Genomic DNA, 16,712 nt, shown 5'->3' with positions numbered 1-16,712 from the left:
GGAGATGAATCCCTAGAAGTAGACGTTGGGTCGGGCATGGGGTGAGGATTAGGTGAAGCTGGGCCGGATGAATGAGAGGAAATACTTGAGGGGACGCCAGAAGTCGAAATGGGTTGAAGAGAGTTGCTGGAAGGTGGGCCCGATTCATTTAGAGAAGAGAAATATATTGGGCTTGGAGAAAACGTATGCTGAGAGGAAAGGGGGCCTTTGGCGATGGATTGAGGCTGAGAGTTAAACGGGAAAACAGCTTCATCAAATGTTACATCCCTAGAAACATAGGTACGACAAGACTCAATATGAAGACATAAATAGCCCTTGTGATCTGGGCTGTACCCCATGAAGACACAAGGCTTGGAACGATAATCCATTTTATGTTTGTTAAATGGGCGCAAGTTAGGCCAGCAAAGTGACCCAAAAACTTTTAAGAAATGATAATCTGGAATTCGGCCCATTAGCACTTCATATGGAGATTTATTTTGTAAAATAGGAGTAGGCATGCGATTTATGAGGTATGTGGCCACTTGAAATGCTTCGGCCCAATATTTATGTGGAACTGAAGCATGAGATAAAAGTGAAAGACCCGTCTCGACAATATGTCGATGACGTCGTTCAATGCTCCCATTTTGTTGATGAGAGTAAGGGCATGTAATCTGATGTGTAATTCCATGAGATTGAAAAATGGGGCGAAGGGGACGAAATTCCCCTCCCCAATCGGATTGAACAGAAATGATATTTTTTGAAAAAGTATTAGCCACAAACCGCCTAAAAGCTAGCATGATAGATGTAACATTTGACTTACACTATATTGGAAATAACCAAAAGTGCTTTGAGTAATCATCTAAGATAGAGAAATAAAACCGAGAACTATTGGTAGAGAGTAATGGAGTTGGTCCCCAAACATCTAAAAACAAAAGTTGAAATGAACCTTGAGAACGTGAGGGGGAAATGGGGTGGGGTAATACATGGGTTTTTGATTATGAGCAGGTCGAACATGGATGAAGAGAATTCTTGGAAGATAGAGGTAAATTAAACAGACGAAGCATTAAGGTAGTGGTGCGAAACGACGGATGTCCCAACCGAGAATGCCATAGTTGAGGAGATGTACGAGTGCTTATCAAAGCTTGAGGAGATTTGTGAAGAGATGGCTGAGAAGCTATCGGCAATGCATACAATCCATCTTCAACAAGGCCCCGAAGAAGAGTTTCCCGAGAACATGAATCCTTCACAAGAAAAAAATTAGAGTGAAACTCAAAAAACACATTATTATCATGACAAAACTGACGAACGGACAGTAAATTGCGAGAAATAGATGGAACATGAAGAATAGAATTTAAGGAGAAATTGCCAGTGGGAGTTGTCATATGAGAAGAGCCAATGTTGTGGATGGGCAGGGTGGAGCCGTCACCAATGCTGACTTGGTCGGGTCCCTGATATGACATAGAATCCATGGTGAGATTATTGGGATCTGCAGTGAAATGGTGTGTAGCTGCTGTGTCTGGAAACCAAGTGGTATTGGATGGAGGTGGTGAGGGAAGAGAAGTGTAGTTGGCAGTAAAAAATGGTGGGGGAGAAGCCTGATATGAATGATCAAAACGATAGTAACAGGTAGTGGCATAATGTCCAGGTTTGCGACAGACTTGACAAATGGGACGTGAGGATGTAGGAGCTGGACCACGAGGACCTGAAAAGGCACCTCGGAAGCCATTGCGCCCACGACGTCCACCCCGAAAATTTCCACGCCCACGAGGAGCAGAGGAGTTAGCAGGAGGACGAGGGGCAGAGGTAATATTGGCAACAAAGGTAGTACCAGAAAGGAGAGAGGTACTTTGATGAGCGAGCCTTGACTCATGATTAAGAAGAAAACTATATAGTTGATGAATGGAGATTGGATCTGGACGTGTGGTGAGAGAAGTAATTAGTGATTCATATTCGGTGCCTAGGCCAGCAAGGAGAAACACAGAGAATTGAGAATCAGAGAGAGCATGGCCACCGACACCAAGAGAAGATGCGAGAGCTTTGGCTTTGTTAAAATATTCTGTGATGGATTCTGAGCCCTTTTTAAGAGTGGCTAGCTGATATTGGGTATGAAAGACATGGCAGTGGATTTGGCCGAAAGTAAAGACTGAAGGGTGGACCAAAGTTCAGCCGAAGATGTGCAATCAAGCACCTGCGCCAACACAGATTCAGCAAGTGAGGAATTTATGGCTGAAATGATCAGACTATCTTGTTGAAGCCAACGAGTATATGCAGGATTTGTCTTACCATCCAAGATGGAAGAAGGTTTAGGAGCAGAACCATCGACAAACTCAAGAAGATGATGACCACGTAGGAAGGGCACAATCTGTGCCTTCCAAAGTAAATAATTATCAATATTTAATTTTACGGTAATGAAGTGAGGAACAGAGGAAACAATGGAGTTGTTGAGAGAAGGGGTGGAGACTGGAGTTTCTGCCATAAGGTAGAGGATGAGAACCTGTTTGTAAAAAAAAAAAAAAAAAAAAATTTGGACGTGAGTCCTTTTAGGCTCTGGATACCATAACAAAGAAAGTAACAACCCAGGTGTATGAAGAAAGTTCTAAACGAAGATGACTGAAAATGATACTCTCTGTTTTTTTCTCACTGTGCACAGTACAAGGAGTGACTACATTTATAGGCGTATAACAGACTGTACCCACACTATGTGCCAGCTCATATTTTCTGTTACACAAATATTCTCTTAGGCATCTTTATTTGATTCTTCTAGAGTGTGCTGCCGTAGGCTGTTCTTTGAGTAGTGCTCGCGCATAGTAGCTATAGATGGTGCGCGCATAGCAGCAGCAGATGGTGCTCCTGCTGCTCCTGCCTTAACACTCTCCTTACTAGTTCTCATGTTTGCTATGTGTCTCCATCGATCGCTCAACCCATGATCATGACATGTTGATAATTTTTCACATTTTAAAGTATAGTCATAGTTATTGTTCAGATTTTCGGCAATTATCCATCATATATATTAGGGTTCAAGCTTTTACTATTTCCATCGGCGTATATCAAATCAAAATAATTTTCGACAACCATTATCATGTTACTGTATATTTTTACTGTTTTTATTAGTTTCAATTACAATTGTCAATTTCGCTCAAGTAATGCTATTATGCCTCTAAATTTATACCACTCACTTTGTTCCCTTGATGTGACATTATAATGTGGTGCCACTGGCTTATAAAAAAATTAAAGAAAATAAAAAATACAAACATAAAAGAGTAGAACGAATTTAGGATTTTAATTTTTTTCTCTATTTGTGTTTTCGAATGCCATTTTTTTAAAAATATATATATATTTATTTAGTAAGCCACATGATGCTAGAGTTCATGAAAATTAAGGCCCTCGCGTTTGGTTGACAGACTCAGCTGAGATTAACTCAGTTCAGTCTAATTTTAAGTTAAGTATAACATCCAAACACCCAACTAATCTCAAATTATTAAACTCATTTCAACTCAAAAGCTCTTTAAATGTGGAATCCACAACTTTTTTCAATTTAACACTTCTTTACACGTAGGACCCACAATTTTTTTCAAGTACTTCTCATAAATACATTTAAGGGTACGTTTGGATAGTGAGAAGTGTTGAGAAGTGTTGAGAATGTTTGTGAATAGTTATGAGTAGAGATTGGAGTGAGTTTGTGGGTCCCATTGAGATTATTTTGAGTTGTTTGGATGTGTGAAGTATGTTGAGTTGTTGACTTTTGAGTAGATAGTTGAAAAATGTGAGTCCCATAAATATTATAGTGATTTTATTTTTAATAATAATATTATAATGATTTTATTTTTAATTTATATATAATAGGGATAAATATTATAATGATTTTATTTATATATATATATAATAGTGATAAATATTATAGTAATGTTATTTTTTATTTTTATATTATAGTGATTTAATTTTTAATTTATAAATAATAGTGATTTTATTTTTAATTTATATATTTTAGTGATTTTATTTTTTATTTATATATAATAGAGATAAATATTATAATGATTTTATTTTTTATTTATATATTATAGTGATTTTATTTTTTATTTATATATTATAATGCTTTTATTTTTTATTTATATTTACTAGTGATTTTATTTTTTATTTATATATTATAGCGATTTTATTTTTTATTTATATATTATAGCAATTTTATTTTTTATTTATATATTATAATGATTTTATTTTTATTTTTATTTAATAGTGATAAATATTATAGCGATTTTATTTTTTATTTATATATTATAGCGATTTTATTTTTTATTTATATATAATAGTGCTTTTATTTTTTATTTATATATAATAGTGATTTTATTTTTTATTTATATATTATAGCGATTTTATTTTTTATTTATATATAATAGTGATAAATATTATAGTATTTTATTTTTTATTTATATGTAATAGTGATTTTATTTTTTATTTATATATTTTAGTGATTTTATTTTTTATTTATATATAATAGTGATAAATATTTTTTTATTTATATATTATAGTGATTTATTTATTTATTTATATATTATAATGATTTATTTATATATATAATAGTGATAAACATTATAGTGATTTTATTTTTTATTTATATATAATAGTGATAAGTATTATAGAATATTTGTGAATAGTTATGAGTAGAGATTAAAGTAGGTTTGTGGGTCCCATTGAAAGTATTTTAAGTTGTTTGGCATGTGAAGTATTTTCAAAAGTACGAGAATATTTGAAAAGTGTTGAGGATACTCTAATACTTTTGAATGCAACCTAAAACTCATCTTAGATATATCCCAAAAAACTCACTCCACTATTTCAACTCACTACTATTAATAAAAATTTCAACTCAACTTAACACTTAAATGCAACCTAAAAATTAAGAGTCATAGTAGCATTACTCATCAAAGAAAACTATGAAGTCTTTGACCGGCCTTCCAACACATCAATTATAAATTACAAAATCAACAGAGGAGAATCCCTAGTACTGATAATTAAAGACAACTTAAACAACATTAAACATAATTGAAAATGAAAAATATACATGCCATTATTTAATTGACTTAAGTATTTAGGACTTGGCCTAGCTAGCTAGGACGCTGTCTTGTTGTCATGGGGGTGAGCCTAAAAAGTTCCTCATGCTAGGATTCACCACAGAATACCCTCCATCCACCAAGAGATTAAGCCCACTTATATAATTTGCATCTTCACTAACCAGGTAGAGTGCTGCCTTTGCTACATCTATTGCCTTGAGAATATGTCCTTTTAAATTACCAATTTCATTCACTGCCATTTCGGTTTTTGCTGCCTCTTCTGCACTTAGTGGTACCATTCCAGTACCAATCACAACAGCATAAGGCGACACGCAATTAACCCTTATCCCATATTGGCCAAGCTCGGCTGCCAAGTTCCTAGCCAGCCCCAAAACTCCACTTTTCGAGGCTGCATAAGCATGAGATGAAAGCCCTGCAATCGATGCAGAAGCACTGCTTGTAAATAGTATGCAACCCTTGCGCTGTGGTATCATGACTCTTGCGGCATGTTTGGCTCCCAAGAAAGCGCCAACCAAGTTTACTCCAAGAACTCGTTCTATATCTGTTTTAGTGCTGTCCAGAATTCTCATATAGGAACTGTCGACGATGCCTGCGTTGCTGTACATTATATCAAGCTGTCCGTGTTTGGCTATGGTGGTGTCAATAAGATTGCAGACATCATCTTCATTAGAGACATCGCAATGGATGTAGCTAACCTTTTCTCCATACTTTTCTGCAATGGCTTGACCTAGGTTGTCCTGTACATCTGCAATAACAACGTTGGCTCCATGTTCGTGGAACAGATGCACTGTACTTGCTCCAATCCCGCTTGCTCCACCTGTAATAATTGCCACTTTGCCTTCTAGCCTGAATATGAATAATTATTGAACATAAGCTAGCTAGCTAGCTGCACTTACAGCAGACCATGTCTTTTGGGACTAGAGTTTTCATCCCAAAAGAATGGATTTTTGGGAGAAAAACATGTTGAAATCCCTGCCCAAGCAAGCAGTCCACAATGGCTGCTTGCTGCTCAACCCTCAACCCTCAACGCCCAACTACCTATTGAATGCAACAATAAATGCATTCATACGTGAAGCAATGCATCTATAAATTGAAGAGGCTTCTGGCGAGAGAAATACACCCAAGGAGAAAAGAAAAGAGAGAGAGCCGAGAGCTCTGAGAGAAAAGAAGAGAGTTGAGTTGAGTGGAGTGTGATCCTCCTCCTCTGTAATATTTTCTTGTGTTCCACTATTTATTAGTGAAGCTCTTTTCTGTGGATGTAGGTAGTTGCCGAACCACGTTAAATTCTTGGTGTCACTGAGTGCATGAGTGTACTCTTTTATTACCGCTTTTCTCCCCTTCCGCTGTGTTGATTTCCCCAACAAGTGGTATCAGAGCGTTTGTTGGAAGAAGTTTTTTACAGAAAACTCGGTTTTAGTGTGTAGCTCAGTTTTCAAATTTGAGCATACCACTGTGTTCGTCTCACCAGACAAGAAAAGCGGTGGAAACCAGAGGCCAAACGGAGGACGCACGCGCTCCCACGCGCCGTCTGAAGATCGGAGAGTGAGACCCACTCTCGACACGCGTCACACGCGCCAAGGCGAGTACCAAGCGCGTGAGTCCCACGCTCGACACGCGCCACACGCGCTCCAGAGAAGCCATTGCGCGTGAAGTTCACGCGCCTGACGTGCCCCTGACTCCATAAAGCGCGTGATGTACACGCGCCTACGCGTTCCACGCGCAGCAGAGGAGTTTAAGCGCGTGAGTTACACGCGCCTACGCGTTTTGTTCGCGCCACGCACTGCACGCGCGACAGAGTTCCTGTTTTGGTTCTTTTGCTCATTCCTTGTGCTATCTGAGTCCGATTTTGACGAAACAAGACTCGTTTCCAACAAAATCAGACGTTCCGGACACAACGGTGCTGTCCGTTTTGTGATATTCCACCTCAAAGATCCTGTACTTGTATTTTGTATTTAGAACAGTCTAAATCCATGGAGGATTCAGCATCAGGCGCCATGATAAAGCTGACTGCCTCAAACTACAGTCTTTGGAGACCTCGAATGGAGGATCTCTTGAACTGTAAAGATCTGTTTGACCCTTTGGAAGATGAAGGGAAGAAGCCAGATGAAGTTACGGATCAAGTGTGGAGAAAGATGCACAAGAAGACTATTGGTCAGATCAGGCAATGGATTGACCATAGTGTTTTTCACCACGTGGCCCAGGAGACGGATGCATATAACCTCTGGAAAAAGTTAGAGGATATGTATCAGGCTAAAACTGCTCGAAACAAGGCCCTCTTGATGAGACGGCTTGTTAACTTGAAGTTGAAAAGCGATACCTCTGTTGCCGAGCATACTAGCGAGTTTCAAAACCTAGTTAACCAGCTCGGGTCCGTCAACCTGAATCTTGGCGATGAAGAACAAGCCCTGCTACTTCTCAGTTCATTACCAGACAGTTGGGAGACGCTGGTGGTCTCCCTAAGTAACTCTACTCCAGATGGCAAACTTACCATGACAATGGTTAAGGATGCTCTATTTAATGAGGAGGCCAGACGAAAAGAGACAAGCATGAATCAAACTCATGCCCTTGTCACCGAGAGTAGAGAAAGGCCTCAAGGTAATGATAGAGGGAGAAGTGGAGGCAGAAACAGAGGGAAGCCTCAACCACGTGGGAGGTCCAGCAGCAGCAAGAACCAGCAGACGGGTAACATAAAATGTTACCACTGTGGCAAAGAAGGCCACATGAGGAAACACTGCCGCAAGTTTTTAAGAGAGCAAGGTCAAAGCAGTAAGCTGAAAGAAGATGGTGAAACCCTTGTCACTCTTTCTGGAGATGTGGCAATACTCTCCACCAGTGACGAGACGTGTCTGCACGTTGCAAGCCATGATGTTGAGTGGGTGGTAGACACAGCAGCATCATACCACGCCACTTCCCACAGTGAATTTTTCACTACGTACAAAGCAGGAGACTTTGGTACGGTAAGGATGGGGAATGCCAGTTCCTCGAAGATCGTGGGAGTTGGCGAAGTGCAGATAAAAACCAACGTTGGTTGCACCATGGTGTTGAAAGATGTTCGACACATTCCTGACCTTCGGCTCAACCTGATTTCCGGGACAGCCCTTGATCGACAGGGCTATGACAGCTACTTCAGCAAAGGCACTTGGAAGCTGTCACAAGGTGCCATGGTTGTCGCCCGAGGACATATTTGCGGTACGTTGTACAAGACCCATGTGAAGATCGGTTCTGATAGCCTCAATGCAGTGGAAGACGAGGCATCACCGAATCTGTGGCACAAGAGACTCGGACACATGGGTGAGAAAGGGTTGGATACGCTTGCTAAGAAGGCACTCATCAAAGTTGCCAAAGTAACAGCGTTAAACCCTTGTGAGTACTGTTTGTTTGGCAAACAATGTAGAGTCTCGTTTAAATCCTCTACGAAGAGAAGATCAGAGTTGTTGAGTCTGGTACACTCTGATGTATGTGATCCCATGGAAGAAGAGTCATTGGGAGGTAACAGATATTTCGTGACATTCATTGATGATGCTTCACGAAAGGTCTGGGTATATGTTTTGAAGTCAAAGGATCAGGTCTTCGAGCACTTCAAGAATTTCCACACTCTAGTGGAAAGAGAGACGGGAAAGAAGTTGAAGTGCCTGCGAACGGACAACGGAGGAGAATATGTCTCCAAAAGGTTCGCTGCATACTGCGCTGATCGCGGTATTCGACATGAGAAGACGGTCCCATATACCCCTCAGCACAATGGTGTAGCCGAAAGAATGAACCGGACCATCATTGAAAGAACAAGATGCATGCTCAGTATGGCTAAGTTACCAAAGCCATTCTGGGGTGAAGCTGTTCTAGCTGCCTGTTACCTGATCAACAGATCACCTTCTGCACCACTGGAATTTGAAATTCCTGAGAAGGTTTGGTCTGGAAAAGATGTCTCTTACTCTCACCTGAGAGTGTTTGGGTGCAAAGCCTTTGCACACGTATCCAAGGAGCTGAGACAGAAGCTCGATGTCAAGTCAACTCCATGTATCTTTGTTGGATATGGAGATGAAGAATTCGGATACAAGTTATGGGATCCAGTGACAAAGAGAATTGTCAGAAGTAGGGACGTTGTGTTCCATGAAAACCAGAACATAGGAACTGAAGCTTCATCAAGAGAGCTTAGTTCCGATACTCCAAATCCTGCACCATTACAGTCCGCCACAGATAATGAGGAAATGCAGGATCGAGATCCAGAAGCAGAAGAAGAAGCTCAGGGTGTCGAGCAGGGGGAGCAAGAATCCTCTCCACCAGCAGCTGGTGTACCACCACAAGGGTTAGATGGTGATGAACCTCCTTTGGTTGATGAACCAAGAAGATCGGCAAGAGGCCGCCTACTGATTCCGTCGAGGAGATATCCGGAATCAGACTATATTCTGCTTACTGATGAGGGGGAGCCAGAGAGCTTCCAGGAAGTTCAAACTCATGCTGATAGAAGCCTATGGGTGCAGGCAATGCAAGAAGAGATGAGTTCTTTGCAGAAAAATCAGACCTATGAGTTGGTGAAACTTCCTGAAGGAAAGAAAGCCCTAAAGAACAAATGGGTATTCAAGCTGAAGAAAGATGGCCAAGGAAAGCTGATGAAGCACAAGGCCAGATTGGTTGTCAAAGGATTCCAACAGAAGAAGGGAATCGACTTTGACGAGATATTTTCTCCGGTGGTGAAAATGATGTCGATCCGAGTCATACTCGGATTGGTAGCCAGCTTGAATTTGGAACTCAAACAGATGGATGTGAAGACAGCCTTTCTCCATGGAGATTTGGAGGAGGAGATCTATATGGAGCAACCAGAAGGGTTTGCAGTTCCAGGGAAAGATCACTTAGTCTGCAAGCTGAAGAAGAGTCTCTATGGCCTCAAGCAAGCTCCGAGGCAATGGTACAAGAAGTTCGACTCATTCATGATGAGTCATGGTTACAAGAGACTTGTTGCAGATCAGTGTGTCTATGTTCGAAGGTTCCAGAATGACAAGTTTGTCATACTCCTTCTTTATGTTGATGATATGTTAATCGTTGGTGAGGATAGGTCCATGATTAACAAACTAAAGAAGGAACTATCCAAGTCCTTTGACATGAAGGACTTAGGCCCAGCACAGCAAATTTTGGGCATGAAGATTGTTCGTGATAGGAAAGTCAAAAGGGTGTGGCTATCACAACAAAAATATGTTGAACAGGTCATTAGACGTTTCAACATGGGAGATGCTAAGCCAGTCAAAACTCCACTTGCAAACCACTTCAAGTTGAGCAAGAGCTCGTGTCCTTCTTCAAAGAAAGACATTGAAGAAATGGAAGCAATCCCCTACTCTTCAGCAGTAGGAAGCCTGATGTATGCAATGGTTTGTACCAGACCAGATATTGCTCATGCTGTAGGCATGGTGAGCAGATTCCTTTCAAATCCAGGAAAGGATCATTGGGAAGCAGTCAAGTGGATTCTCAGGTACCTGAAAGGTACGTCGAATATGTGCTTGTGTTTTGGGGGAGCTAAACCAGTTTTGGAAGGCTATACAGATTCAGATATGGCAGGAGATCTGGATAGCAGAAAATCTACTTCGGGATTTCTCTTCACCTTTGCAGGAGGAGCTGTCTCTTGGCAGTCCAAGTTGCAAAAGTGTGTTGCTTTATCCACAATAGAGGCAGAGTACATTGCCGCAGCGGAAGCTGGGAAAGAGATGCTGTGGATGAAGCGTTTTCTCCAAGAACTAGGAGTTAGTCAAGAAGACTACAAGGTACATTGTGATAGTCAAAGTGCTCTAGACTTGAGCAAGAATTCAATGTACCACTCCCGCACCAAGCATATTGACATCCGCTATCATTGGATACGCGAAGCGATGGAACAACAGCTGTTGAAGCTTGTGAAGATCCATACGAAAGAGAATCCAGCGGACATGCTGACGAAGGTGGTTACAAGTGAGAAGCTTGAGCTATGCAGAGACATAGCTGGGATGGATAGCATATAGGTAAATGGGCATGGAGGGGGAGAATTGTTGAAATCCCTGCCCAAGCAAGCAGTCCACAATGGCTGCTTGCTGCTCAACCCTCAACCCTCAACGCCCAACTACCTATTGAATGCAACAATAAATGCATTCATACGTGAAGCAATGCATCTATAAATTGAAGAGGCTTCTGGCGAGAGAAATACACCCAAGGAGAAAAGAAAAGAGAGAGAGCCGAGAGCTCTGAGAGAAAAGAAGAGAGTTGAGTTGAGTGGAGTGTGATCCTCCTCCTCTGTAATATTTTCTTGTGTTCCACTATTTATTAGTGAAGCTCTTTTCTGTGGATGTAGGCAGTTGCCGAACCACGTTAAATTCTTGGTGTCACTGAGTGCATGAGTGTACTCTTTTATTACCGCTTTTATCCCTTCCGCTGTGTTGATTTCCCCAACAAAACAAAGCTTTTCAAGGCCGTCCCAATATCAGTATCCTAAAATGTATTTTGAGATGAAAATAACAATTTTATCCAAAAAAATATATTTTAGGACGAACATTTGCTGGACCATTCGATCACAGTGATTTGTTGTTGTTGTTATTAATTTGTACTATGATCAATACGTACGACTAAGTAAAAAGCAACAAATATAGATTAGGTTTAATATTCAAGAACAGCAAATTGATACTTTCCTTTTTTTCCTGCTAATAGAAACAAGAAAAATGGTGCTAATTAGGTTACCTTTTGCTGGGAGGTACTGATGAAACAGAATTCATCTTTTCCTAACTCAACAGGGAAGCCAGCTCGAGTCTTGTTCGATCTCTTGAGCTCTTCCCACGTTGCTGCTTTATGCTATTTATAAAGGCCAGAAACTGTATCCAGATCATACCGTCCATGAGCTCAATACTAATAACCCATTAATTAAAGACCTTAACAAACAATTAAGTTTGTTGTCGTTGCATGTTTGTCGAGATTATAATCTTGCATGGCACAATCGACAAGTAGTTGGGCATATTGTCGGTGTTAATTAAACAAGAAATTGCCACGCATCCACGGCGTATATAAATATATATATATATATATATATATATATATATATATATTATTTGGCCAAATCCCACAAAATTATTATTATATTATCACAATGTCTTCTGATCATTTGTTTTCTTATTATCAAGCTGATCATGTCTCCAATTGGAATTTTGCTGAATATTGATTTTGGAGGATAGAACCATTCAACCATTACGTGATCAGGCAGGATCAGAAACTCTCTTAAATTTCTGAACAGTAATCCAACTAATTAATTCAGCATAATATATATACAGTTGCCGATTTCAGGAGATAAAATTAATGAGCTCTGAAAGAGAATATATATATATATATATATATATATATATATATATATACACATATTCATACATATAAATATATGGATATACATGCGTATCGACCAAAGACTGGTTACAATGCAAATTAAAATTGTATTAATCAGAGTGATTTGACCCAAAAGAGGCGCCGAGTAGGCTGTGTTTGAGAACACAGCTGTTCTAAGAACTTATCAGACCACCTCACTAGTACTATTTATAAATTATTTTATTATTATTTACAGATGATTTATAACATCCAAATGGAGCCTAATGTGCTCGAAGAAAAAGCCAAAAGCTGCGTGGGTTTGAAGTTCTTCTATGTTTAAAGAAATCAATAAAATCTCTCATGCAAGTCTCCGCTTGCATAAATAACATATTAATGGCAAAAATGCTAATTGTTGCTCTATAAGTATCAATATTTGAACATTAATGTGAGTATTGTAAGATAGGGAGATCAAGACAGGCTGCGAGATCGAGGTGTCGAGGTGTGCATTCTGTGTATTTCAAATTAGTTTACAATTTTTTTAAAAAAGCAAAAAGTAATTTAATTTTTAATAAATAATTATAATTATTCCTACGTGAATTTATATGATGGGGATAAATATAAAAGATTAAAAAAAAAGATTGTAGAGAATAATAATATTGTATTTCTCAACAATTTGTTTACAATACGTGAGTAATTATATACTGAGTATGCTAGCAAAATGAATCCCATGATTTGTGAGAATATTAATTTTACAAAGTTGACTTTCCATTTATGTATGTATAGAGAGGTTGTATGGAATATCCATGATTATCTGATATGGCTAGAGTTAGGGACCTTGCTAAAGTTATGGGATATTTACGTCCTTCATCCCCCCCGCGAAGTTCATGAAGAGGGCACAAATCAAGAGCTTGTCACCCTAAGGAAGTAATCGAGTAGAGGAGAGAGCCTTGGTGAAAATGTCAGCTAGTTGAGCATGAGTGGAGATGTGCTTAATAATAACATCTTTATGGAGCACCTTCTCACAAATGAAGTGGTAATGCACTTCAATGTGGTTTGTACGAGCATGCAACATGGGATTAGAAGCAAGAGAGAGAGAGCTCGGGAGTTATCACTCCAACTGGTAGAAGGCGAGTTGATGGGGATGCGAAGGTCATGAAGCAAGATCCGAATCCAATAAAACTCAGCAGTGAGAAGAGCAATGGATCGGTATCTGGATTTTGTTCTGGAGTGAGAAACAATAGATTGTTCTTAGCACTCCATGATATTAAGCAAGGACCAAGGAACACAACGTAGCATGTAGTCAAGTGACAATGATGAATACTCCCTACCTAGTCAGCATTACAACGAGAACCAAGGTAGAGACCATGATGGAGGGTGTCCTTGAAGCATCTAAGTGTTTGGCAGTAGACCAGTGGGTGGTTAAGGGCTTGTGCATAAACTGGCCAAGATGGTTCACAGCAAAGGTTATGTCAAGTCAGCAAGGTACAATACTGCAATGCACCCATAACTTGGCGATAGGAGGTGGGATCTTCAAGAGGTTCATCAATAGAGCTAGTTAGCTTGTCACTAGAGGAGAGTGGAGTTGGGCATAATTTTGCTCTTGCCATCTTGGATCGATGAAGTAATCCAATGATATACCTTGTTTTAGATAAGAATAAACCTTAGGAGACCCGTGAGACTTGTATGCCAAGGAAATAATGAATGGGACCCAAATCCTTGAGTGCAAATTCAGCCTGTAAAAAGGTGATGACCTGATTGATAAAGGAAGCATGAGTACCTGTTACAATAATATCATCAACATATATAAGGAGGTAGACATGAATAGGTCCATGATGATATGTCAATAAAGAGTAGTCCACTTGGGACTCCAAGAACTCGAGATGAAGAAGCCAACTGAAGAGCTTGGTAAACCAAGCTATTGGGGCTTTTACCAAGCTCTTAGGGCTTGTTGGAGGCCATATATGGCCTTTTGAATATGACATTGGAAAGAAGAGGTGTTTGACGCCCATAGGTTGTTCCATGTAAAGCTTTTCTTGAAGGGTGCCATGCAAGAAGGCATTGGACGCATCAAACTTAAATTTCCCAGCCAAAATGTATTGCAAGATAGAGAACAAATTGAATGGTGGAAGGGTTGATTACAGGGCTAAAGGTCTCGGTATAATCAAGCCCATCTTTCTATTAAAACCCTTTAGCAACTAGCCTAGCCTTAAACCTATCCACGGTCCCATTGACTCTATGTTTGAGTTTGAATATCCACTTATTCTTGATCACATTTTTGTCCCGAGGTCTAGGACATAGTTTCCAAGTGTGATTAATTTGCAAAGCTCAAAATTCTTCTTAAATTGCCCTCAACCATTCTTGGTGCTTTGCTGCTTGGGAGGAGTGAGGTTCCAAGGGTGGAGCAGAAACATTGTAGACTTGCAAGGAATGATTAGTGGAATAATAGACATGATAATTAGGGAGAAGCTTAGATTGTCTAGACCCAGCCCTAGTTATGGTAAGCATGGGGTGAAGTATTGGAGGAGGAGCAGGAGGAGAAGGGCCAGTAGGTGGGTTTAAAGTACTGGAAGGAAGAGGTGAGGAAGTATGAGGGGAATACCATGGGAGTCTAGGAAGTGGCAAAATTGTTTGGACAAACTCTCCTCCACCATCACTTTGAAAGGATTTGATCTTAGTGGACAGAGAATTCTCAGCCAAGCATTTGAATTTGACAAAACAAGTGAAGGTGTCAGATTAGTGGTGCATGGGATACATCCAAGAGACTCGAATATGGTCATAAATAAAAATTACATAATTCTTGTAATCACTCAAAGAAGTAACAAGGGATGTTCATAAATCAGAATACATCAATTCAAGAGGGGCAGTAGATACACAATCTAAACAATTGAAAGGAAGGCTTTTACTCTTGGCTGTTTGATAGGGTTCACATACCGAACCATAGTCTATTTTTCCTTTTATTGGAAGACTGAACTTATTCTTCAAAATGTTCAGTACATTGACAGATGGATGACCTAATCAAAAGTGCCATAAAGAAGAAGAAGTAGAAATTCCTAAAGTGACGCTGTAAGCTCGAGCTTTATTGGAAGATGCTAGGAACTAATTGGATAAAGAACATCTTTACTTGGTCCTTGTAAAATAATCTGGCCCGAAATGTTATCCTTCACAACAAAGAATTTGGAAGTCAACATAAACCATCAATTATTTTTAGAATAAAATTTTTGGATAGATAAGAGATTGGCAGCAACAAATGGACAAGAAAAAAAAGTAGAACTTGTAAGAGTTATTAACATACCAGAACCAATTCTCACTGTTATATCATTTCCACCTTGATAAGTTTCATGAAGCACCAGGTTTTCCATGTCTATAGTTATTTGAGTGTTGGCTCCATTGCCAGCCAACCAAGTTTGATCTCCTTGTTTGGAATTAGATTAAGTAGCCATGGCAGCACGTTGGGATGGGGGATGCCGACCTTGGTAGGAGTACTCCATTCTATTAAACCAATCTAAGGCTTGGTTTTCATTATTGCCACAAGTTTGGCAAGGTGTTTGGTTGGTGTTAGATGAGTAACTACTAGAATTGGAGGAAGGACTAGAAGCAGAATTTATGGAGGGTGCAGAAGCAGGTCTTCCCTTAGAGGACTGTTGGGAGGAGTTGCCCTTTGAGGACCATTGAGAAAATTTCTTATTTTTAAAACCACTGGGTTTTTGCTTCTTGGTATACAAAACAAAGTAGTCATTCGCAGACTCAGAAGAGGAACGAGAATGGGAAAGGGGCCCTTCATGGTTCAGTAATTTAGATTAAAAATCACTGAAAGAAAAATGAACTTCTTTAGCTACAAAAGAATAAGAAGTGACAAAGGAATAAAAATTGGGGTTGAGTCCATTGAAGATGTAAGATATAAGATCTAGCTTCATCATCAATAGGTTTAGCAACAGCAACCAACTTATCCAAGAGGATCTTGGTATATTGCAGGTAGTCAATGCATGTCAGAGAGCCTTGACTGAGGGTCTGCAATTACCTCTTGAGATGACTAATTTTAGATTTAGACTGAGAGGTGAAACGAAAAGCTAGATGATCCCATACTTGTTTAGCTATATCAAGTCTAAACACTAAAGAAAAGACACTATCGGTTAAAGTAGAATTGAACCGACGTAATAAATATTGATAATTTTTGTGCCAGAGGCTGAACTTAGGAGTGACAGGATTAGTTTGTTGTCCTTGTTCATTAAGTACAAATTGAGGAGGATAAGGTTCCAAGCATCAATGATTCCCATGAGATCATAGCTATAAAGGATAGGAAGAAATTGAGAAACCCATAGCAGGTAATTTGAGGCATCAAGTTTAATAGATATCAAATGAGTGATG

General features: G+C 39.5%; 1 protein-coding gene across 1 annotated transcript; it reads right to left on the bottom strand.

Moving 5' to 3' along the window:
• Positions 1–5,101: 5,101 nt before the first annotated feature.
• LOC109016173 (tropinone reductase-like 1) lies at positions 5,102–6,686 on the bottom strand. The gene is made up of 2 exons (XM_035690774.1): positions 6,511–6,686; positions 5,102–5,891 (listed from the first exon to the last, which is right to left on the bottom strand). The coding sequence occupies exons 1-2, from the start codon at positions 6,684–6,686 to the stop codon at positions 5,102–5,104; spliced, it is 966 nt and encodes a 321-aa protein (XP_035546667.1).
• Between the last annotated feature and the right edge of the window lie 10,026 nt (positions 6,687–16,712).

The sequence above is a fragment of the Juglans regia genome, chromosome 6, assembly GCF_001411555.2.
Source record: "Juglans regia cultivar Chandler chromosome 6, Walnut 2.0, whole genome shotgun sequence".
Lineage (NCBI taxonomy): Eukaryota > Viridiplantae > Streptophyta > Magnoliopsida > Fagales > Juglandaceae > Juglans > Juglans regia.
The sequence above is the reverse complement of the archived record's forward strand: the minus strand, read 5'-3'. Positions and strand labels throughout refer to the sequence as shown.